At 31.6% G+C, this 25,892-nt stretch overlaps 1 protein-coding gene across 3 annotated transcripts; it reads right to left on the bottom strand.

Moving 5' to 3' along the window:
• Positions 1-5,095: 5,095 nt before the first annotated feature.
• LOC114167028 (ABC transporter B family member 4-like) lies at positions 5,096-19,216 on the bottom strand. Of its 3 annotated transcripts, none has more exons than XM_028051935.1 (13): positions 19,129-19,216; positions 18,544-18,821; positions 17,886-17,940; positions 16,154-16,329; positions 13,714-13,935; positions 9,182-9,426; positions 8,577-9,102; positions 8,216-8,489; positions 7,140-8,005; positions 6,791-7,057; positions 6,413-6,676; positions 6,011-6,304; positions 5,096-5,625 (listed from the first exon to the last, which is right to left on the bottom strand). In XM_028051935.1, the coding sequence occupies exons 2-13, from the start codon at positions 18,790-18,792 to the stop codon at positions 5,260-5,262; spliced, it is 3,804 nt and encodes a 1,267-aa protein (XP_027907736.1). In that variant the 5' UTR covers positions 18,793-18,821; positions 19,129-19,216; the 3' UTR covers positions 5,096-5,259. The 3 variants fall into 3 exon arrangements, with proteins under 3 accessions (XP_027907736.1, XP_027907738.1, XP_027907737.1); XM_028051937.1 differs by lacking the exon at positions 19,129-19,216 and adding an exon at positions 19,021-19,128; XM_028051936.1 differs by lacking the exon at positions 19,129-19,216 and adding an exon at positions 18,899-19,001.
• Between the last annotated feature and the right edge of the window lie 6,676 nt (positions 19,217-25,892).

Consider the following 25,892-nt stretch of genomic DNA (forward strand, 5'->3'; position numbering starts at 1 on the left):
TGGGGAGGGAGTAGATGGGGTGGGATGGGATGAGTGATCATGGCGGGGAAGGTGGAAGTAAGGTTGTGAGGGGGGATGTGGCTTGTTAGAGGGTATTGTGGGTTGTATGGTGGGGCGTGTGTGGTGGGTATGTTGTAGGGGATTTGGGTGGTAGGGAGGGTAGCGGTAGGGGTTGGGACGGCGGTATAGGGATGGGTGGAAGGGATAGGTGTTTGCAGGGTAGTGGTGAAGGTATGAGGAGTGGGGTTGTATTCGCTTTCCTCCTCTGTGGGTTGGAAGGCCGGGGACCTTGCAGCTTCAGAGGTTTCTTTGGCTTTTCCTTTCAGGTTGGGATCAGCTTCAATTCTTCGCCTAAGGCGAGAGTTCTCTTGTCGCAATGTCTCCATCTCATCAGCACTGCGCTTTTTCAGGTCTGCCAACTATTGTTGCATCTTCGCTTGGCCGTTTAGGATGGCGGCCAGGTCAGGGGTGATGCCAGCAGGTCCTGAGGGACCAGCATCCGCCTGCTTGTTCACTCCAGCTTTGCTACGGGTGGAAACCACATTCAGAAAAAAACAAACGGGTACTAAAGGTGTTCGTCTCGTGTTCCACGGTGGGCGCCAATTATTCCTGCAGAGAACAAATAAGATGAGTTAGGCACAAGTGTCACCTTACCGTGTAGTCCGCTATCTCCTCAGTTGGCCTCTTCCCGGTTGATATATGTCAGCTTGAACCTAGGAGGGGTTACCTGCAGAAGAGTCTCCGAAGCTCAAGTAAGTCAAAGCTCTCAGAAGGTCAAATCAGTGATTAATGAATGCGTACCTTTAATTAATGGGGTCCACGCCTATTTATAGAGCATTAATGATGTCTGATTACCTTATGGGTCGGGCCTTGACTTGGGCTCTAGCTTGGGCCATGAGTGGGCCTGGGCCCTAACCCAGGCCCTTAAGACCTATTGAACGCGGGGGCTTCTATTTTCACTAAGTTTATTGGAGTAGCCGGCCTGGACCGGCTACCTATCTTGACGACTTATATTGGTTACGTGAGGTGTAGGTTATTCTTCTAGATGTATAGGTTAAAACCGGTACAAGTTAGGCTAACTCGGCCTAGGTTGAATACTTGGCTACCTTGATATATGCATTGTTTACTTATTTGGTCGAGTTTGGCTAGGTGTGGTACATGCAGAAAATGCAATTTACTCTTATATATAAAAGTTGTCTTACATATGGTCGCTTACCTCTATTTGTAAGAGCAAAGAGGCAAGGGAAAGAAGAAAGGAAAACGTGAACTAAGCCTAACACCCTACTCATAACATTCTCACTTACCAATTGGCACATAATTTAAAACATTCAACTCTTAACATCATATGCATAACAACATATTTTTCAGGCTTACTAAATCCAACAACTAGAACCATAAAATCAATACCAGAACTTAATTGCAGATGGACATGTACCGTAATCACACAACTTACCTCTTCACAAGAAACAAAACAAACCTTCCATCCAATTTCCTCAACCCAACCTTTGGTTGAAAAAAAAAAGAATATTCTCCCAACATCACCAAGATTATTGTATAACAACAAATATATTTTATTCTTCATGCCATTTACACCAAAATCATGGACATCCCACACTCTCATCATGTACAACAAGTATAAAAGTTTTGCTCAACCTCCAAGCAAGATTCAACTTAGCAATATGCACGGTACAAGACTATCAATTCTGCCCAAACCAATTTTTCTTCTTCACCACAGTTTTATGAAATTTAACCACACAAGAAAAGAAAAAGAGGACAACATTTAGCACCCTTTACGCCAAAACTTATCTCAAAGGAGCATCTCACAATTCCACGGTGGATTCATTCAAAGGAAGAATAAAAAAAGTAAAAAAAGGAAACACAATTCATCCCCAAAAAGGATACGCATATATCAAACCTCAAAATTTTCTCCACATATAACCACAAAACCACAAAATGAGTACAAGTTTAGCTTCCATTACCTGGAATTCTTGCAACGAAACCATTATGTCTTTGCTTTACATCTCTTTGCTCTTCATGTTCTAACCAAAAAAAAAATTATACTCTATCGCACACCAAAAAGAATGTGACACAACCTTTTCTCTCATAATTCACCTTAATTTTCTAATTAATTCTCTATGCTTGTGACCACAAGCAAAACCAACCCTGCACACAATATCACTACAACACACTTCATGTCAACTACCCACACAATAAACACCTCTAAATAAAAACAATATTTAAATATAAACAACCCAAATGCACACTTAGGAATCAAACCCTTGACCACCAATCCGTTACAAGACTCTAATCAACTATGCTACAATTTAATTTTGTAAAATTATTTATTTATTTATATACCACCCCACCTCTAATTACCACCTTTGAAATTATTAATTATTTTTCCTAGGTCTTACAATATGCCTTACCAAACACATTTATTTATAAATCCATACGTTGGAAATGATTCCATGTGTCTCTAGAACACCTTGTATAAATTTGAGCTCAATCCAACGATAAATGAAACTAGCATCAAATTCTTACTAAAGAAACTCGAAAAAAAAAAACATAGTGACGCCAGTTCAAGTTGGGGAAATTATTTCTCTCATCTTAGACATTTAATTTAAAATCCCAACAGTAAAATTAAATTATTTCTCGCATCCACCACACTCTGTCGCAGTACTACGCCACTGTCCACCACAACACCGTCGTCGGTTGTTGCTGCGTCACCGAACAACACGCAAACAACCATCCCGGGAGCACTCTCTTCTCTCTCTATGAACTGTGTCCACTATCCACGGTGCTGCCACCACTCTTCTCCGGCCAATGCTGCCACTGCTCTATGCTACTGCTCTGGCGAATCTATTCGCCTCCTTCCCCATTTCCATCCACCGTCGCGTCGCCAATTCTCCCAAGGGGTATGTTGAAAACATGTTCCCTTCTTTTTTTTTGTTTTGTATTTTTTTTTTATGATTTGGGCTATTGTTTTGCATTTTGATGAGGTTTTTTGTTGATTTTTGCGTCATTTTTTCTGCCATTTTTACGGTCTCTTATGTATTTTATTGTCTCTTGTAGCTCTCGACAACAAAAGTACCGTGGGTGCGCATCATCTTCCATTGTCATTCGATCTTCACATTCCCAAGTTCCTAATTCTAATATTTTCCTAAGATTTTGTAGTCTGTTATGTATTAGTTATATGTTATATATATGTGGTTTATTATTTGCTTAAATATCTGTTTGATTTTCTTATAGTGTGAGTTAACCTTAGTTTCATTTTGAAGAAGCTACTCTTTTTTTAAATTAATATAAGGGGATACAATACTAATAATTTAAATGTATTGTTGAAGAATGTGTCGAGTTTTGTTTAGATTACATGGCAAAAGAAAAATTGATAGGAGTTCCTCGGAGATCATGGTTGAACAAGTGTTCTATAAGTAACAGCATTTGATGTGTGAGTGTGGTTAGCAAAGATCGCAAAGAGTTGTTACATATTGAACAACACATATGAGGTAATGCCTTACTTGTCTGCACACAAAGTCATTATGAAAGAGAACAATCCAAGACAATAAGAGAAATGACATTTGATAAAGCATAACAAAACATTCATGTCTTGGTTTAAATTTGAGATTTTGAAAGATTCGAAATGTTGTGAGACTTTGATGTGGTTAGTGAATGAGTTGAAATTTGATGTCATCTGTTATACAGGTTATGAAATTAATAATTGCACATTCTATATGAAGTCTCTGGATGATAAAAGCACAGCACAAAATAGTGGAGTCAGTCTTGAAGCTGAGTCGTTACAATTTTCTACATCTAAAGATCAAAATCATGTAGTTGGATCAATGACATACTATGGTGTAATACAAGAGATGTGGGAGGTTGATTATATAATGTTTACTATTCCACTGTTCAAATGTAAGTGGGTTGACAATAAACACACACACACAAACACAGATACACACACAGACATAAACACACACACACACACAGACACTTACAAACACACACACAGACACATACACATACACACACACACACACATACACACACATAGACACACACACACAAAAACACACACACACACACAACACACACACAACACACACACACACAGACATAGACACACACACACAGAGACACACACATACACATAGATACACACACACACAATTTTTTCAAATTATATAGAGTCTATTCAAATCTAAAATTTTTAACTATTTATTTTTTAATGTAAATAATCATATGATATGCAAGAAAATTTTCTCCTATTTTATTTTGCAATTTTGTTTTGATAATTATTACTGAAAAAAAAAACATCTTTTTAATATGTATTTTCTAATTATCAAATATTGATATAATTCAGATATATGATAGATAAATTTTGCAAATTTGAATGTTCAAGAGCATCTACGATAAAATAGTAAAGGTTAATTTTTAAACTATTTTTCTTTTGAATATCACATTGGAAACTTAATAACATAATTATTAATTAATAGAAAGTGAGCAAGTAAAAAAATCATGGTAAATGTTAGCATCTTTGTTCATGTTTTTAAATTTTATAATTGTTCGAGTTTGATCTTTATTTTTTTCTTTATATCATATTTTAAAATAATAAAAATATATTATTAAATTTAATGAAGAAGGGGGAGGGAGGCAAGGCCCCTATAGATTAACTAAGGTCTGCCACCGCATAAAAGGTTGAACCATAGACTCCATCATAGGTTCCACCGATAGGCTCTATGACAGGGTCCAAACTACCTTAGGACGATAATGTTATTATATTTTTGCATCAAATAGCATTTGTATCTTGTTATAACCGTCTATGATTAGATAGATCATGACAAGTCATTTTGTAATTTGAAAAAAAATAATAATTTTTTTTGTTAATTAACTACGTTAAATTTTGTCACATTTTGTTTAATAAAAAAAACATTTTAAATGAAAAAAAAAACATAGACTAACTTCACATTTTTATTTTCAATGAAAAAAAACATTGATATAACTATTTTAAATTTATATTTTTAACCTGTGTATAAACTAATTTTAATTTTAGCAATAATTTAACTTAACTTAATATTTTTCAGTTTTAGAAGCTCAAGACAATAATCGTACACGTATGTTCTGAGTATAATAGTGGCTTCTGATCACACAGGGCCATATTTTAAGGAGTGAGCCAATTAATAGTAAATGTCATACTACCTTTAACGTTGTATGACTTCATGAATTTATTAACTTACAACATTTCCTTGTTCAAATTGTTTCTCAGGGAACTCTAGTTTTGGAAGCATTTGAGTGAAGTTGGACTAAGGAAGCGTAAAACCCATCCTTGACTTTAACGAGTGTTTCATGGCTTCCCTTCTCCACGATGAGTCCATCTTTAACAACAGCAATCAAATCTGCATTTTTTATTGCAGATAGGCGATGTGCCACAACCACAGTGGTTCTGTTCACCATGACTTTGTCCAATGCATCCTGAACAACTCTCTCTGACTCAGCGTCTAATGCACTTGTGGCTTCGTCTAATAGCAATATCTTTGGACTTTTAATCAAAGCACGGGCAATGGCTACCCTTTGCTTCTGTCCCCCAGATAACTGGGTTCCCCTTTCTCCCACTACGGTGTCATAACTCTGTCATAAGTGAGAAAACGTTACCAAAGCATGAAGTACATATGAAAAGTTCAACTCTTCCAGAATTATACTTGAGACGATTGCAAACTGAACTCAACAAGTAAAGTAGAATAGTTCCGAGAGTTGTCAGGAATCTAATAGAAATGAAACCATTAAAATCCTATGATTCTCTTGATACCCAGCTCAGGAGTATCTCATTTCACTGGGAATGTTTTACTATACTTGGATATAATATCATAGTTACTGTTTGTAATGTTTAATAAATAATCAGATTTGAAACTTCATTTAGTAATTTAGGCGATAATGAAATTCATTAAATGTGTAATGAATTAAAGCCTTAAATTTGGTTGAAAATTCACCACATAATACTTTCTGTTAATTTTACCTGTTGTAAGGCACTGATAAATACATGGGCATTAGCTTGTTCTGCGGCTGCTATGATTTCTGCTTCACTTGCTTCACCTCCTTTCCCATATGCAATGTTACCACGAATAGTGTCATTGAACAATACCGGCTCTTGGCTTACCAAACCCATTTGCTGCCGAAACCACTTCAATTGTAACTCCCCAATTGGTACACCATCAAGTGTGATTTCACCTGAATTGGGAACATAAAATCTCTGCAACAACGAAATCACTGTTGATTTTCCACATCCACTTTCACCAACAAGGGCCACTGTCTGGAACATAAGTTTTGGTCGTAACCATTAGTTACAAGTTACAACATACACGTGCCTTAGCTTCCTTTTGTATTGAAACCATGTTTAAATATACTACTCAAACTTTACCTTGCCAGAATGGAAAATCAAGTTAAGGTCTCGAAAAATCTGTATCTTTGGCCTTGATGGGTAGTTGAAACTCACATGACGAAGCTCAATTTCTCCCTCAACTATATCCAATGTGGTACCAGTCTCATCACTTGGATCTATCTCTGACTTCTTATCGATTATTCCAAATATGGCAGCAGTTGCAGACTTGGCTTTGCCAGAATCAGGAGAAATTGTGCTAAACTGGGAAACCCCAATAGCTGCCATAGTTAAAGCAAAGAAAACCTACAAAACATATATGTCTTTTCATTTTCAAGAAGGAAATATGCAGTGTTGACAAGTAGCACTACACTTTCTTTTTGTCTTAAGTTAAGAACGAAATGAAAAGTTAATCTGTACCCGAAAAACTTTGGAGAATGTTGTTTCTCCAGCGGCCACTAGTCTAGCTCCTGCATAGAAACTAGTTGCATAAACACAAAATAGTAAGAAAAATGAAACCCCAAATCCTAATCCACTGATCAACCCTTGCCATATCCCTGTTTTCATGGGGTCTTCACATTTCTTCCTATACAATTCCATAACCTTATCTTCTGCACAGAAAGAAGCTACTGTTCTTATATTTCCAACTGCATCCTTAGCAACTTGGCTTGCTCCCTCGTACATCATCTACACCAGAATCCACGACTAAATAGATCATATCTAGGAATTTAAATAATGCATGGCAATGGAAAAAATCCCAAGAACTCACCTTTGCGTCTTTGCTGAACCCCTTCATGAATTTCGTTTGAACATAGCCATTTGCACCAATAAGGGGAATCAAGACAAGAATAATCAAAGCCAATTGCCAGCATGCAATGAAAGCAATAATCAAACCTGCCAAGGCACATGTTAAATTTTGGACCAACAGGCCCAGTGCATCACCAACAAGAGCGCGCACAGAAGCAGCAATTGCTGAGAGCCTTGCGCTTATGGCACCACTTGAGTTGCTAGGCTCATCAAACCAACCAACCTCCATGTTCACCACTTTCTCAAAACATATTACCCTGATACGTTGGATCAACTTGCATCCAGCCACAGAGAAAAAGTATGCTCTTGCTGGAATTACCAAAAATGATGCAAGACCAAGAACCACGAACATGAGTGCCCAAAATTTGGAGTCCTTTTTCATCTCATCAACTGGTTCGTAAAATATTTTGACCGCAATGGAAATCAACACCCCAAATATGGGAAGTATAACACCATTTGCTATGGCAGCTAGACATCCAATCAGAAGCACTGGAACCTCTGGTTTGTTGAGGGAAGCAAGCCGGCGGAGTGAAACCTCTTGTGCTTGTGTTTCGAGTAATGCGTCTTCACTTTCAGTATCAGGGACACTAACACCTTTGGGTAAACCAGAAAGAGAAAATGAGTGACGGCTACTACTCCCCAAAGATGATCCCCTGCTAATAGATCTCCTAGTAGATCTTTTTTTGGTTAACTGTGTAGAGGATTCCGTAGAAAGTTCGCTCTTGCTGTGATTGCTTGTAGTTTCTTCTGATTCTTTGTTTACTTCTTGTAAACGTATCAATTGAGTGTAAGCTCCCTCGAGATCCTTGACCAGTTCTGAGTGTGTTCCTAATTAACAACCACTTGAAGTTATATACACAAACAATTTTTACAATTTCGATTCTACTCAAATGCTAATAGCACTCTTTTAATCATCTTATTGTTAGTAAAAATATTGAAAATTACAAAATTAATCATCAAGATCAAAATAATTAATCATCTTAAGGTTGAATGAATGAAAAGAAATTAACCATATGTTTAGATAAACATGTGTGATACCTTTTTCAACCACCTTCCCTCTATGAATTACAACAATCGAATCAGCATTCCTCACTGTGCTCAACCGATGTGCCACAATAACAGTAGTTCGATTAACCATTACCCTGTCCAGAGCCTCTTGCACTGTTCTTTCAGACTCTGCATCAAGGGCACTTGTAGCTTCGTCCAGAAGTAAAATTCTTGGATCCTTTAGGATTGCTCTTGCTATGGCAATGCGCTGCTTTTGTCCACCAGAGAGTTGAGTTCCTTGTTCACCAACCATTGTGTTCAATCCCTGCAAGCTTGGCAATGTAAAATTTAAAAGCTTTAACAATTTCTAAGAATACAATAACAAATCCAGTCTCTGGACAGAATGCAGAACCTGTGGCAGTTTATCAATGAATTTAGCAGCATTTGCAAGTTCAGATGCTGATCTTATCTCTTCAATTGTGGCACCCTCCTTTCCATATGCAATGTTATCCTTAATGCTTGATGCAAACAAGACTGGCTCCTGATTAACAAGGCCAATTTTCCCCCTCATCCACCTAAGCTGAAACTCTTTCAGGCTAATGCCATCAATAAGAACTTGACCTTCTTGAGGATCATAGAATCTCTCTATCAAACTAATAACCGTGGATTTTCCACTCCCGCTTTGTCCCACCAGTGCAACACTTGTGCCACTAGATATATAAAGAGAAAACCTATTGAGAATCAACTCCTCAGGCCTCGCTGGGTAACTGAAACAAACATCCCTCAACTCTAGTTCACCTTCAATATCCTCTAATATTTTCCCATTTGGATCATAAGCATCTATCTCTGGTTTCCTCGCAATTGTTTCAAACATTTTGTATGCAGCAGCTTGACCCGCAGCAAAAGCACTCATGATAGGGGATGCCTCCCCAAGAGACCTAAGATATGAAAAATACAAGAACAAATCATATCAATTGAGTTTGGTTCATAAATACATTTAAGATAATGCTTACTTACATTGAAGCAGTTAATAAAGAAGCAATCACATTGAGCACCGTGCCCCCATTATATTTTTCTCCATTGTCGATTATCATCTTTGCGCCAAACCACACTGCTAAAGCATAACCACTGAAAACAAGAAGCATAACTGTGCCAAGGGCCACGCCAGCAACAGAACCTTCATGAACGCCAGTTACGTAAGCTTCTACAAGAAATTTTCTGTAATCAGACAGTGCTTGTTTTTCCCCAGTAAAAGATGCAACCTGAAAATTAACATAGTAAAGTATGAGTAGGATTACTATATTCGTATATTAAAGCCTCGATTTTGCTTTATGCTGTTGCCTCACAGGACTTATAATATTGCAAGTTCAAACCACATGACATTAACTCAAATCACTCTAATTTCTTACATGACGGTTTGAAAGGATATTATCTCACAAACAATATACAATAAATGTATATCGTCGAAATGCAACATTTATCGAAATGAATCTCACTCCGGTTCATTAAGTACGAGAATAATCAAATGTAAGTCCACGTTGACTACAAATGACAAAAATTAAACAGCATATAAAAAAAATCCTTAATTTCAATAATTAAATTTTGAATTAAAAGTGATATAAATCTTTTTATAATAATAAAAAGCTAAATAACATATTAAAAAGTTATCCTTAATTTCAATAATGAAAATTTGAATTAAAAGTGATATGAATCTTTTATACCGTATATTTCAACAAATAGACCCATCGCCTCTCTGTGATACTAAGATGCGTACCAGAACTTATACAATATATAGTGTTAGACTTAAAATTTTTTTTTTTTTTTTGGATCTACTAGAGTTATTATACAACAAAATGTTATAAATAAATAAAAATATTTAGTTTTACATATCTATTATTCTGGATATTTGTATTTATTATGGTATCACATCTTTATATGATGTCAAACAATTTGAAGTTGTTAAATTATTTTTAGATGAACTTTATTTCTCTAATGATAATGGTTAAATTGGGATCTCTTTTCAGCTTTTAACGTTATATAGAAGAAATAGATTATTTTTATATCAGAGAACAATATATTCATGTAATTTATAAATTAAAAATGTTAAGAATGTGTTTTCTAATGATAATAATAAAAAACAGATGAAAAGTAGTAATTTCTTTTTTTTAATTTCTAGACTTTAAATAGAAGGATTATATTATTGTATAAATAAAAAATATATTCATATATTTTAGCAAATGATACATATGTTAAAAATACTACATTGTTCAAGATCATCTCAATGATACATGAAGAGAAGAGTGATTTATTCATTTAAAGTTAGGAAATATATAACAAAGTTTTTCTACCCTATTTGACACCTAATAAAAGCTAATATTTTTATTTTTAGTTTATTTACTTTTCTTAATTATTTTATATTTTAAAGTAAAAATATAATTTTATTGGTGTTGTATAGATATAGAATAGAAATGAGGGTCTCCGTGTATCACCCTTAAAGTTATTATTCTACCGATCATATAACATGTTAACTATTAAAGTATCTGATGTAGAAGATATTAAAATAGAAAAATTACTTAAATATATTTCTAGGTCTCTATTAGATTATTGAATCTTTTGGTTAATAATTAGTCTTTATTCTTCAACTTTTTCATCCTTTATATTTACTTTTAATTTTACTCAACAACAATTTTGATAGTGATTTGAACTTTTATATAGAGTGATTTAGATAAGTTTTAGAAACAAAAGCAAAATATAAATTTAGTTGAACGTGATACTTTTCGATGACTTGTGAAATATTATATATGGATTATTTTTAAAATTGATATAGAGCGAATCAATATTTTTCAAAAATCAAAATTTATGACTATTTTGAAAATATTTCTAACTTATGAGGCTGAAATAAATATATAGAATCAGCTGACTAAAATCAGCCTTTGTTCTGTTTTCAAGAAATAATAAACACATGAGTAAGTTTGATTAAATACTCCTCAAGTTTAGTAAAATTATATAATGTTTTCTGTTCTTTTAGACTAACTTCTTAAAAGTATTTGCACAACATTTTATCGAAACTTTTTATATTTAAGATTAAATGTAAAATCCTAGAAAATGACAGTTTTGAAGTGATAGTGGTGTAAAAATAATGAGACTCAATTATTTTAATATTAGAATATTTTAGTATAAATAGTTTAATTATAAACAAGTTTCACAATTTTAAAACATATCATTGTAAGCAAAATTACTAACAATCATATCTCTAACCACTCTTCTAGAGTTCTCTAACTTCTCTCTGAGGGTTCTTCTTCTTTGCTCGTCTATTTGAAGATCAAAGACCGCAAGGGTGATCCTCTTCACAAGCTAATCCTTCCTTATCAGATCAGTTTCTTCAACTCTCGTTTTCCAATGGGTTCTCTCTATTCTGACTTGCATTTGACTCTTCTTTGGTTGCATGTAAGGTTTTAACCCTCCTTATGAGTCTTTGTTGGTCAATGGTCATAATGATATGTCCTAATCGTTCTTGTGTTGTTTCTACCTATAAATAGATCATCTTATGGAGCTAAAGGTGTTTTGGTATTCTTAGAGTTGTTTGGGGTCGTGTGAGCGTCTTAGTTAGATAAGGGAAGTTAGCTTAAATCTTGTGCTTTATTAGTATTTGTTATTTTTAGTACTTTGCTTGTATTGATGGATCTGATCGTTCTTGTGTTGTTCCTAGGTATAGATAGAGCATCCTATGCAGCTAAAGGTGTTTTGGTGTTCTTAATGTTGTTTAGGGTCGTGTGAGCGTTTTGGTTGGGTAAGGGAAGTTAGCTTATATCTTGTGTTTTATTAGTATTTATGATTTTTTTTACTTTGCTTGTATTGATGGATCTGATGTGGTGTGAGTATAACTAGATGTATATTGATTGGCTAAATTGATAATTATATGTTGAATTGTGTATGTGACTCTGAAATAAGCTAAGGAAATTCTTTCCATAAGGCTTCAATTTGAGTAATTCAACATTGTTGAGCCTAAAATCATGAAACTTGTCATCATATAAGTGTTTTAAACTAAGGATTGGCTCAAGGAATGTCAGATTCCACAAATAAAGCTTAAGAAGGAGTTTTTGCGATCTGTCATGGCGTTGGGCAACACTGATGGGGCATTGGACACCAATTTTGGAGTACCAAAACAGAAGTCATTGGACGTGTGGCGTTGGGCACCACCCTATCATGGTTGGGCGCCACTTTGCTGTCAAATTGGAGCCAAGCGCCAATTTTTGGCGCTAGCGTTGGGCGCTACCTAGTTTTTTAACATTGCGTCCTTTTGGTAAAATGAAGATTCACGCTTCGTTAATTGCTAGATCGACCTGAAATTTTGGCAGCTGATCCTAGACACGTGATTCTTCACTTTGATCGATGGGATCTTTGTTTTGAAGTCTGTGGTTAAATAAATGATTTTCACTGTTTTGAGATACTTTATGTATATATATGTTGGAGATTGGAATGGATTGAGATGGAATTATTGACATGTGAATATGAAAATGAGATTAAGAATGTATATGATAACATATGTTGATGTATGATTGTGAGGATGAGGGTCTTGTGAAAATTTTGTTACGATAATTATAAAGAGTGATAATGTGAGGATATTCCTAGGGAGCTAATCTTGAAACTCTACTAGTCATCCATACTCATGTAGAGGAGGATGATTAGGTAGTAAGAGTGGCAAGAGGTCTTGTCATGAGAATGACCATAAGGTTCTATGACAAAAAAGGATTTACATTTTGTGTGATAGCTCGGGTAGACGAGTTGTTCTACCAGCACCATGAGTTCTAGAGAGTTTGATAAAATGGATATGTATGATCTTGATCACTTATGATAATTGTAATAAAATGGGTTGTTTGTGAGGAATGATTGTTTCTTTTATATTTAGCTTAACCTTGCACTTTGTGGTTTTGTGTTGTTTTCTTCTTTTGCGATGACCACCATTTTGGTGGAAGTAAATGAAGATGTAGGTTTAGAGACACCTCTTAAGAAAGAGAAGTTCGTAGTTCGGGTTGTGAAATTATACTGGATGTATAAGAGGTTAGTATGTTCATTATAGGGATATCTTTTGTAGGTTTGGTATTATTGTATAAATGGTAAATTTTATAGTCTGAACTCTTAAAAAATTATATTAATATACTTTTTTATTTCGTTAACCTCCCTTGAATATTGTTACAAAATATCTTATTTTCTTAATTTTATGCTACTAAAATAGGATGTTATTGTTTCATAAACATTACACGCCATTTGTATATTATGTGTAATGAAGATTACTATAAATACTAAAACACAAACAAAATTTTCATGATTGACAGTAATTAAGGAATCATCATAATATGTAGATATGTTAAACTTTAGTCCAAATTCTCTATTAGGATGTTGTCCTCTTATAGTTTCAAAATATATTAATATTAGTACTTTAATTTAAAATATTGAAATCAGTGTCCATTGATATATTTCAAAAGTATAGTAACAAAGAACATAAAAAAACATAATAATAAAGAATCCAAAATGGTTGAACTTCTTACTGTTCTTATTGAGGCAATTGTCTGCTGAACGATGTGTGCAGCTTTTGCATAGGCAGCTTGACCTCTAGAAGCCATCCTACCTTGCATGATGGCCATAGCAGCACCTGATAGAACAAGGAGTGGAAAAAGGCACAACATGACAAGTGTAAGAAGCCACCCTTTCACAAAGGCTATCGCGAAGCCCCCTACGAATGTTGCTATCAACTGCACAAATTTCCCAACCTGTTTCCAAAAGTAAACTAAAATCGATCAAACATGCAATTAATCCGAGATAAAATTGTAACTTGTATGATTCACTCTCACTTACGACACTATTTATATGGAAAGGAATAAGTCTTGGTCTACCAAAGATATTGTACCTTTATGATGCATATATATTTATACATATTTATACATGTGATGATATCATAGATATAACTTTTTAGGACTTTTGATTAGGTTTAGAGTTTAAAAAAAATATTGTATTTTTGTTTAAATTTTGGTTTTTGATTTTGATTTGGATATTGTATTGGTCATGTATTGATTTTATTTTTTGTGTGATTATATACTTTTTAAACTTTAGTTTTTAAGAGGCTTGATGGATGAGCTTTAGTATTTTTTTGGCCCATGAGTAGAGAGTCCATAATATATAAGCCTTGTTGTAAAGTTTTGCACTCAAAATTTGCTCTTTTAGAATTTGAATGATTTTCTTGTGAGAATTATCCATAAGTTTTTCATTAGAACTTTTTATCCTTATTTTTGAATTTCGAATTCAAAGTGATAGATCTTCCTCTATCCATCTGTTTGAGTTTCTTCATGTATGATTTGTTCCTTGATTTTAATTTTGTCAATCTACTTAACCTGATCTACATACAACCGAATACCCAATCTTTCTCTCAAGAGATAATGGATGAGTCAGTCCCGTCGCATTACATGGTTCCAAAATTACATGCTAGCATAAAGGATATCAAATGCAATTCGATGCAAGCTGTTTATGGGAATCTTTTTAGGAGACATTTTTTAATGTGAAAGAACAAGAAAATAAGTCGTTCAAATATTATTTCATTCACTCACTATAACAAATTGCTAAATTATCTACGAGCTTTTATTGATTTGTCGATAAAACAGAATTTAGAGATAGATTTTAAAATTTTAATTACCAATGAAAATATCCTTTTCTAATGATTCGTTAGTAAAATTCGTCAATAAATTAGAATTTGTATTATTGACAGAAATATGTTTCGATAATGGATCTATTAATAAAATTTATCAGTAATTTAGAATTTTTACTATTGGTGAATATTTTCGCCAAGAAAATGGTTGCAAGATGGATGACCAAAGGAGGTTTCTTGAGTACCATGGTCATACCATACTAATTCTCAATTGACTAATCAAGAGGCATCATTCAGTTTAGTTTATGGCACTAACACCATGTTGCCAATCGAAATCAGTAAGTCGTTCTTAAGAATCATGACATTTTCACTAGATCACTCAAAAAAAGGATACAAGCGAATTTCGACTTAATAATAGATGAGGTCAAGAAAATGCACCAAAATTAGCAACAAAAACTTTGAAATGAAGAACTAAGTTAAGATATAGAGTCTTCATCCCTATAAATTTCAAAGTATTTTACTTCGTGTTTCAGAAAACAAAACTAAATTAGATAGAAAACAAGATTTCACCAAAATGAATCGGATAACACCAAACAGAGAAAGAGATCATCTCAAAAAGCCTAATTCTGCATAATTGGAAAACAATTGGTTTACGCTTCTTTTTAGCTAAATATTTGATTATTTGTAATAAACATAGCCCACGACTAATAGACAATGGCTTGGTTAACAGAAACCATTGGAGTCATAGCAAAAACGAGTCTTCATAAGACAATTATCACTACTTATGAACTCAAACCCTTTGTGATCTATCCATAACCTGGATGATACTTGGGTGAAACTAAGTGGAGGTTTGAACCTAGTGATGTTGAAAAATCAATGGATGAGTTGAGATTAGGATGAAATGCCACTTGAACTCAACTAGCTGGTTACTCTTTTTCCTTTGTGTTTTACTCATTAAAAAACTTTTCTCAAAGGTTATTAACAAAATTGTAATTTTAAAAAGGGTTAAATATATTTTTTATCCTTCAATTTTTAGTGAAAATTAGAATTAATCTTTTTCAAAAAATTTTAACCAACTTAGTTTCTTATCTTTGAAAATATGTGAAATTAGTCTATAGTTGCATACCCGACTTGCCCGGAAGTTGACTTAGCAATATCTAAACCCTTAAAGCATTAATTACAAGTAATAAACCCTTAAATCATATGTTAGACAACTAATTAAAAGTTGAGTTTATCCTCCAATATACACACTATTTATTCATCAATTTTACAATTACCTAATCCTTCTATAAAAACAAGCATAATGTGAAGGACAATATCTTAATCACAATAACAGTTTAAACACATACCTTCTCTCCCATGGCATCTTGAATGAGAACAGTATCACCTGATATTCTTCCAATCACTTCACCAGTGTTTGTTTCCTTGTCAAAGAAAGCAACGTCTTGTCTTAATATAGTTTTCAAATACAGTCCCCTAATTCTCGCAGCCTGTCTTTCCCCGGTTACCATCCAGCAAGTCACCTCTGAAAAATTAATCTTTCTTTATCAAGTTTGAGTAATTTTTCTTTTCAAACTTCAATTTCCATTTTGCTTAGCAAATATATCACGTTTTACTTTTATTTCGTGATGTTTTTAATCCCAAAAAATGAATTTTACTTAAATGTATGTAATGAGTGTATATATCTCATTTAAGTAAGATGTGTTTGGATTGAAGAAAATAAAAAACAGAAGCAACGAAACTAAATAATACAGCAACAAATAAAATTGATTGTCTACTTGTTGAGTGAAGCATAAATAAATACAATATAAAGATAAAAATGTTGAAAAAACTATGTAATTTAATAATTTGATAAAAAAGTTATAAGAAAAAAAGTCAAATGAGTGACACAATTTTTTAAAATTATATTTTGTTATCTCTCTTTCTCAAACAAAATAACGGAGTTAAATCTCTTCCATCGCTTTCATTTTCCTTCTCTCTGTCAAGCAAATCCGTAGATAGTTAGTTTCTTTTCAATAATTACCTAAAATTTGTTTTCGGCATTGATTGAATAACCTAATAAATAGTTCACAGTAAAAAGAATTAAAAAGTTAACTTTTAGTTCTTAAGAGGCTTTTTTTTTATAAAAAAAGCAAAGTATACAATATTATAGGTATTATTGATACTATTTTTTAACCATTTTTAATGTTTGAATTTGATAATTTATATATTGTTAAATATAATAGATTAGTAATGTTTGTACCCGGACATCATTCACAAGACGGAGAAGAACAAAAAAAAAATATGGGTAAACACATTTTATAAATCGAATAAGTTTAGATAACCATTTGATACTTATTATTTTTCTTATAATTATAATTTTTTTATACTTTTTATTTTATTTATAATTGTAAAAGTTTACTTTCTAATCTCTACTATTGTAAAAGCAATCTCTCCAATACTAATAAGTTTGTTAAAGTATTATTTTACATATACAGATGTATAATATAGAGTTGTCAAAACGGATAGTTCGGCCCGATCCGACTCGACCCACCACGGGTTGATGATTTAGTAAGCCAACCTAACCCAGTTCAATTTTTAGCAAGCCAAAAAAATTTGAACCCAGTCCGGCCCATCACGGGTTGAAGGGTTAAACGGGTTGGCTCACGGGTTAACTTAATTAAAAAAAATTATTTTTTTTAATTTTTTTTTCAATCAAAACTAAATTGTAATTCTAATTAAAATCTAAATAAACTTTAATATAATCCAAATACAAATAAAAAAAAAATTTATTTATGTGTTAGATAAAGAAACAACTTAACATAACCTAAATATAAAACTCAACTTAATAAAAAATAAATAAAAACACTTGTGTGACCCTTTTATCTACGAGTTGGCTCACAAACCTGGCTCACCACGGATTCAATCCGAATGAACCGGATTCTAAATGAGCCGGGTCAAAAATCAACTCATATTGAAATTTGTAAAAAAAATTCAACTCAATCTAACACAAACCCATGATGAACGAATTGGTCTGCGGATTTCAAACCATCTTGAGAGCTTTAATATAATATTTGGAAGAGAGAGAACATAAATACTTACGAAGGAAAGCTGCCACCCCAGATCCTAATGCCAAGTACACAAATTTGAGAGAAACCTGCAAAGAGCTTGCAATAAAGTTTAAGATAACTAATATTTTTATCAGCAATTCTCTATACACTGTATAAGATAATTTATGAAAGAAAAAAAAAGTAAATGGTTGTTTAAGTACAACTACAATTTAATTTTAGTATAATAATTAGATCATTATATTCTTAATACAACTTCAACTTTAGTTCTGTTTTTATTAAATTCTATTAATAATTAATATAATTAAACACAGATTTAACTTTTAATAATTGTAATATGGTACAATAATCTTAAATTTATAAAATAAAGAGTGAGTGAACCAAAGAGTAAAAGTCCTTTTCAAAATCAACCGCATATCATATTAATATTTTTTTAATAAATACAAGTCGAATTAATACAGTTAATAAAGTTAAATTTAACTATAAATGTTTTAATCACAAATAGAAATTTAACTAAATAAAATTAAAATTTTTGTAAATTAATACAGTTAAAACATTTATAATGAATTGTAACCTTTTTTAAATTATTCTAGAAACATAAATAAGCCAATATTGTAGTTACTCTTGGATAAATTTATTTTATAACATTTTATTTTGTTCCTATAACAGATGATGGAGAAATTTGTGCGCACCTGAGACACTTTTTCTACTATGCCGGGACTGTTCTGGTTAGCTCCGAAGGCGTCGATTATTTCACCAAAAAGTAATGTCATCAGAGGAAATCCCAAACCGTTTCCGATGGCGCCAACGCTTCCAACCACCATCAACGTAATGTCTGCACAGTCCGCAAACGCGAACAGCTTGCGAAACGGCACCGTCTCTGCTTTTCTCTTCTGTTTGCTCTGTTCTTCGCTTTCCGCAGAGCTTCTTTTTCCATCCATGTCAAGATCAGAGCTCCAATAACTCAAAACTAAAGCAACACAATATCAGCGACGCAGAAAACGTTAACGCCAATAAAAGTAACCGAAAATAAATTAAGTGCTGAACCTTAACGAATATAGATTACACAGCAAGAAAAATGAGGTAGAGAAAAAAGAAAGCGTAGAAATTAGGAAAAGAATGGGAAAAAGAAGAAATTAGGATAAGAAGAGAGAGAAGCGTAAATTGACCCGAGTAGATGCTTCCAATTTTGTAGGCTCTACCAGAGTGGAAAATTTTACAAACTTATAATTCACATTCATTACGAGTGAAGGGAAAAACTATCGTTGTGAACAAACCTGTGTCTCGAAAGGCAAAAAGAAGGAAGCAGAAAAATATCTTGATGAGAGGAATTTATTCAACGTAGAAAAGGAATAGTTGGTTCCATGAAAATGAAAGACTTGTGCTAGTGGTGTGGTGTAAGATCAAACTTTAAAGTTGATTAGTGAAACTAAAATAAATTATTTAATAGTTTAAATATATTCATGTTTTTGTTGAACAAAATTAAATTAAGTTATATTTAGGTTGCTTGACTTATAGAATTGGTTGAATTTACTATTAATTAATACTCTGTTTTGTAATTTATTTTCTAAACTCATAAATTATGGTTTGGTTATAACATTTCTATTTAGAAGTAACTTAATTTTTGAAAGATAAACTTAAAACTTTTCGGCGTAATATTTTTCTTAATCAACTCATTTTTTTCTTACAGTCCAAGTCAATTTTAACAACCATAATCTCATTATTCTTTCAAGAAACTGAACTATGTAAAATGATATTCCTGAAAGGATTTTAGGCTCAATTGATTTGATTTATATTTAATAAAACTCAATATTTTGTTTGAGATAAATCATGCATTAAGTTATCAATTTTAGTTCAAAGATTATATAAGCATTCTTACTGTTATTTTGATTTATAGGAAGTGCAGTTTTCTAGATATATAATAATTTTTATTTACTTTTGACATGAAATCCTTAATTTGAAACCAATTTTAGAAACAAAAAATAGTTAATCACTATAATGACTAATTTAGATACTAATTTACAAAATTAAAAATTTTTAATTACAAAAATAGTCACTATTATAAATAAAAGGTAAAAATATGATTTTGGTCCCTCAAATTTGACTTAAATTTGAAAATGGTCCCACGTCAAAACTTGGTCACTCTTTGGTATTTAAAATCATTGTTTTCGATCCCTATTTCTAGACAGCATTAAAAATAACAAATGATGTGTCATATGTTACTTAATCTTATGAATTACTAATATTAATAATAAATAATAATAATAATAATATTATTATTATTATAATTTTTAATATGTAATAGTCATAATTATTATATATTATTAATTATTATTAATATTATTACTAAATATTAATATTATTAATTATTATTTATATTATTACTGATATATTATTATATAATTATTATTAATATTAATAACAGTTATAATATTTTTTTTTAATATCATTAATAATTATATGTAATTATAATAATAATAATAATTATTATTATTATATAATTATTATTCAATATGGAGGACCAAACAGTAATTAAGTTTCGATTAAGGATTATTTTCAAATTAAGTTGAAACTTTAGGAACCACTACAAAAAGTGTGTTGTTTATCGATGGATTATTCTCGACGAGTAAAATGTCGTCGATAATTACGTGTTACCGATGACATTTTCGACGGACAGTATAAGGTCAATTACCGATGGATAATCATCACTAATATCATCGATAAATGCGTATGTTTAATTTTTAAAAGGACCCATCAGTAAGGTCATCGGTAATTTACACGTGTTCTTTTACCTACGGATAATCCGTCGGTAAGTCACTACTTAAAATTGATTAATATCAGTAAGGACTTCGATGCACATTTCACAAAACAGAAAGCGCTCCCTCCCTGCCGACATTGCACCACTATCGCCTGACGCTAATCTATGGCCAAGGTGGTTAGTGCATTACCATCACGTTGTCGGCTACCTCCCAAGCTAGTGGAGGTTATTCCATCACTAGTGGTCGCTGCGTCGCTGAGGTGGCTCCGTCGACATGGTCGCTCCGTCTCCATTAAAAGTGTAACAGTGGCATTTTTGTAAATATTTTTCCCAAATTGACGCGAGAGGCCTTCCTGTTGGGTATTGGGCTCCCTTCCTATGTGGAGAAAAGGCCCAAAATTTGAGAAGCCCATGTCTCACTTAACCTAGTGGAGAGGAGGCTATAAAATAAAGAGAGAGGCAGAACAATAGAGTCAGAATACACTGAAAGCCCTAACACATAGAGGGAGAAGTAGAGGGAAAATTATGTTCACGTTTTTCATAGAGCTGTCGCAGTAAATTCGGCGCTGCGGATTCGTTCACCGTTGGATCGGGCTGAAATTTTTACAGCAGGTTCGGAACTCATTGCTCTTCATTCTGACCGGTCGGATCTTTGATACGAGGTCTGAGTTGGGAGATATTAATTTCGCACTGCAGCAGTGATTTGTAGAGATTTTCCTCTCTTGTTCTTCTCTATTTTGAAAGCTTTGTTGCTTTGTTATTTGGTTGGGTGTTGGCACTAATTTGTGCTATTGATTAAGACTCTTTTGTACTCTTGTTGATCATAGTGAAGCTATTTCTTTGGTCTCGACGACTCGTGGTTTTTACCCTTGATTTGAGGGGTTTTCCACGTTAAAATTCTTGGTGCCTTTATTTGTGCTTTTGGTGATTTATTATTGCTGCTCTTTGATTATTGCTCCTCATAGATTCTTGCAAGTTAGGGAAAATTATATCCGCTGCATTCTCTGGTATATTGTTTGTATTATTGTTTTCCCCATCACTTCTCAACCAATTTTAGTTCGCAATTTAACTCATCCCTAAGGCCAAAAACTGTTAAATAATGGTAGACTACCCTTGGTTTGAATTTATTTAATGTTTGTTGGCCCAAGGGTTAACGTTATATTGCAAATTAACATCAATGTTGAAGGGCTCTACCGTTGGAAATTTATTTAACGTTTTTTCAAATGACGTATTAGATTTCATAAACAATTTATCGAATTAAATTATTTTAGGACACACATTAAATAATTTATGTTATTTTTAATTTTTATTTGTTGTTTAATTTTTGTCATGTGAAAATATTTGATTATTAATTTGAAGAGTTCAATCATAAAAGTCTCTTCTCATTCGGTATCCTAAAAAGCTTGTACTCTCTTTTTCTTTGTGGTTCTTTTTCTTATACTTCTAAACAAATTTTCATTCTCTTTCTCATGATTCAACTGGTTGATATTCACTAAATTCACTGTATAAAGGAACTTTCCTCTCAACATTTTTGAAATTTCCATTGTGTGTAATTGTTTACTTCATATTAATGCAATTGTTATATGCAATTGTTATTCGACCCTCTTGTTTAATATTGATACAATTATTTTTTCTTTCTCCAAATTTATATTAATAAAATAAAATAAGTATATTTTTAATATTGAATATTTGATAATATCTATTTTTTTTATTGTAATATTTATTTAATAACAAAATGTATCAAAAATAAAATATAATTAGAAGATATGTATAATATCTCAATCTTGATTTTCTAATTATAAAATAATAACTAATTTTTAAAATTGAAAATATTTTTTAGAAAAATAATTTAAATAAAAAGGATATTAAGTAAATATTCACATTGAGTCATATAATAAAACTTAGAAAGATGGAGTAAATCATGAATGAGGTAGTCTTACAGGAGCATGCTATTGAATTAGATGATAGTGAATTTAAGGCTGGTCCGGACGAAGTTGAAGTTGACCAACGCTATGTTATCTTTAAATCATTAAAAAATGTTATCAACCTTTGTCAATATGAGCAAGTTGAAAGATTCCTCATTTCTCATTGGATCAGTTAAATCAAGGTCAATTCGCTCTTCACCTTTTGTCACATTTTAGAAAATGGTTAATTGACAATCACACGTGAACAAATCGAAAATAGTCACCGAATGACTTTACATGATTTTTTTTAAAATAAAGTCACAATTATTGATTTGAGAATTTTCTCTTTCCAAATATAGATTTAAGCGGAATGAGACTTAAATGAGTACGGACTTAAACAAATATATATTGTAACTAGAGTTGTAAATGTGGGTCAGAACCTGTGGGCTAACCTGGCCCACCACGGGTTTGGACCGGGTTGAGTTGAAATTTTTTTACAAATTTTAGTACGGGTTAATTTTTGATCTGACCTACCAAAAATCTGGCTCACTCAGGTTGAACCCGTGGTGAGCCTGGTTGGCTCATCAATCCACCCGCAGATAAAATGTTACACAATTTTTTTTTGTATTTGAATTGGGTTGAGCTATTTTTTTTACCCAACATATTAGGTTCACAAATATAAACGTAATATTTTTGTGATTTTGGTTTGTATTTGGAATTTAACATTATTTTTTATGATATTGAAGTTTATTTATATTTTAATCACAATTATAATTTAATTTTTCTGGGACTGCAAAACAAAATTACATTGTTTTTTAATTAAGTGATCTAGTGAACAATCCCATTTAGTTCACCAACTTATAATGGGTCAAATCGAGTTTGGATTTTCTTTATTGACTAATAACTTAATTGGATTAGATTAATTTATTAAATAACCAATCCATAATGAATCCGATTAATCGTTTTGATAGTTCTTACCGTAACTAAGATTCGATTTAAAGTTTCGATTAAAAATATTGCATAGGAGATCGCTCTTGTTATTGTCAGTGACATGACCATTACTTTTATAATCAACGTAATGAGTGGCATGACTATACTTGTTATTGGAAAACAACCGGAACAACATTAATGAAAATGAAAGTACACATGTATATAGTGGACCCGAATTGTGTTGAGGTAGAACTTTGACTTTTAATTATGATTCAGAACTATTTATTTATTTTTTAAAACAGAATAACTAATAACTCTTTGGTCGGGGTTAAATATAATAGACAATTAAGATTAAAACCCAATTATAACATTTTTTTTATAGAACTATCTATTTTATTGTTAATATCACTGTTACAATTTCCAAACACTAATATTTTAACTGTTCCACTGTACCACCACTACTTTTGTATTTACTAAAATGCCCAACAAAATATAAAAAATTACGCAGAACCAAAATCACGACAAATGTTTGAAAATTAAGACTGATAATTGAAACTTTGCCATCCAGAGAGTGAAATCGTGCCTGACACCATAATCTCCTATATAGTAGTGCGGTGAAGACTTCAGACTTTGAGAGGAGTCTATGGTGCTTTAGAATTAGATAATTTAGCTTTGTCGAGGTGGGCTCAAGACCTCAATTTTTTTTTATTAATACTTTTGTATTAAATTAATTATAAAATTATGTTTAAAGAAAAATACTTCAATATTTTCTAATACTAATATACCTCTATTAAATTAATTATAAAATTATATTTAAAAAAAAAACACAAAAAAAACATTTTATTATTAATATAGTTCTATTAAATTAATTATAAGTTTATGTTTGAAAATAAAATTTACTTAAATAATTATTGTTTGGTGATTTTTACTGGTATTAAAAATGATATTTAATGAGTTAAAACATTTTTTAGTAAATTATAATTTTGTTTACGAAAAAATAATAATTAGAGATATCTTTATTATCTTATAAGCAATATGTATTCTATTTTTTTCTTTTATCTATACGTGACTTCTCTTATAAGAGTCATTATTTAGGGTTTTATCATATTATATACATTCCTTGAATCTCCTCATCTTGAATCTCATGTCTCATGTTGTCCGTGTGTACTAATATTTTCATCTCCATTTCTGTTTAGTATGTTTTTTCTTTCTATTTGTGTTGTTATTTTTTTTTTATTTGTACTAGAATTAAAAATGTTTTTCGGTACTTTTCGATTTACGAGTTTTAAGAGTTTTTTTTTTTTCATATACCTTGCCCACTTACTATCGAGTTGAGAAGAACAATAATTTGTTTGAATTATTTTTATTAATGATTAATCTTAAAATAAATTCTGTAGGTTTGTGAAAAAGTTGAAATTTGAGAAACATAAAGAGGTTTGAGATTTCAAGATACTACAAGTCTACTATCAATTTTACTTTCTTGACAACCAAAACAAGGTTTTGTTGTTTTAATTCATGCGTTTTATATACTTATCTTTATTATTATTTTATATATTATAATTTTTTTATTTCATATAAAAATATATAGATATATGTCAACTAGAAAATTTGAATCAGGCTATTCAAAAATCTGAAACAAGAGAAGAATTGAGGCATTACTTGCATCACAAAAAGGAGTTATGAAAAAAAATTATAAAAATAGATAAGAATAATGAATGAATTAGAAAATATAGGTGGGTGCTCTTTGAATGAATAAGATAATAACGATATAGATATAGGTGAAAGCAACACCAAAGAAAGAGAGGTAGTTAGTGATGAAGGTAATGTTAACCATTCCAGTGTCAATTGCTTCGACCGAAAGAAGTTTCTCAAAATTAAAGATAATAAAAAAACTTATTTAAGATTAACAATGTCCCAATAAAGATTAAACAAATTAGCCCTATCATCTAATCTAATGAAAAAGAAATATTAAATGAAATTAATTATGAAAATTTAATAAATGATTTTGCATTTATAAAAGCTTGAAAAATAAATTTTAAATAAAATATCTCATTTTTTTAAGTTTGATTTAGGTCTTCCAAACTCTTGAGCTGCCATTGAACTTTGTCCTTAAGGAACGAGAAAAGTGGTTTATAAAACAACACGAAATTAAAAATGTTATATATTAGTAATTATCTCTTGAGCTATTATTATTAGTAATTAAAATAAAATTATTTTATTATTAAGTAAAAAGGTTATAGAAGTAACTAAAAATGATATAATGTTAGATTATTTTTCACTTTAATATCATAATTTATAAAGTATTCAAATATTTCATTATTAATTAATAAATACTATTATATTGTCAATAAATTTATGAATTCAAAAGATTTTGAGTAGCATTAATACTAATAGTTAGTGCTAATAATTACAATTTATTCAATTATAAATTATTAAATCTAAACTTTAA

Source organism: Vigna unguiculata, chromosome 10 (genome assembly GCF_004118075.2).
Source record: "Vigna unguiculata cultivar IT97K-499-35 chromosome 10, ASM411807v1, whole genome shotgun sequence".
NCBI lineage: Eukaryota > Viridiplantae > Streptophyta > Magnoliopsida > Fabales > Fabaceae > Vigna > Vigna unguiculata.

Bases quoted from the DNA above. Each gene is read 5' to 3' on its own strand.
- LOC114167028 (XM_028051935.1), bottom strand. From the start codon at position 18,792: ATGGATGGAAAAAGAAGCTCTGCGGAAAGCGAAGAACAGAGCAAACAG. The intron at 9,427-13,713 runs GTAAGAAGTTCA...GTTAATTTTCAG, and splicing joins CAATTGCCTCAATAAGAACA to GTTGCATCTTTTACTGGGGA. The intron at 6,677-6,790 runs GTACAGATTAAC...TATGTTTTGTAG, and splicing joins CATTCTCCAAAGTTTTTCGG to GTTTTCTTTGCTTTAACTAT.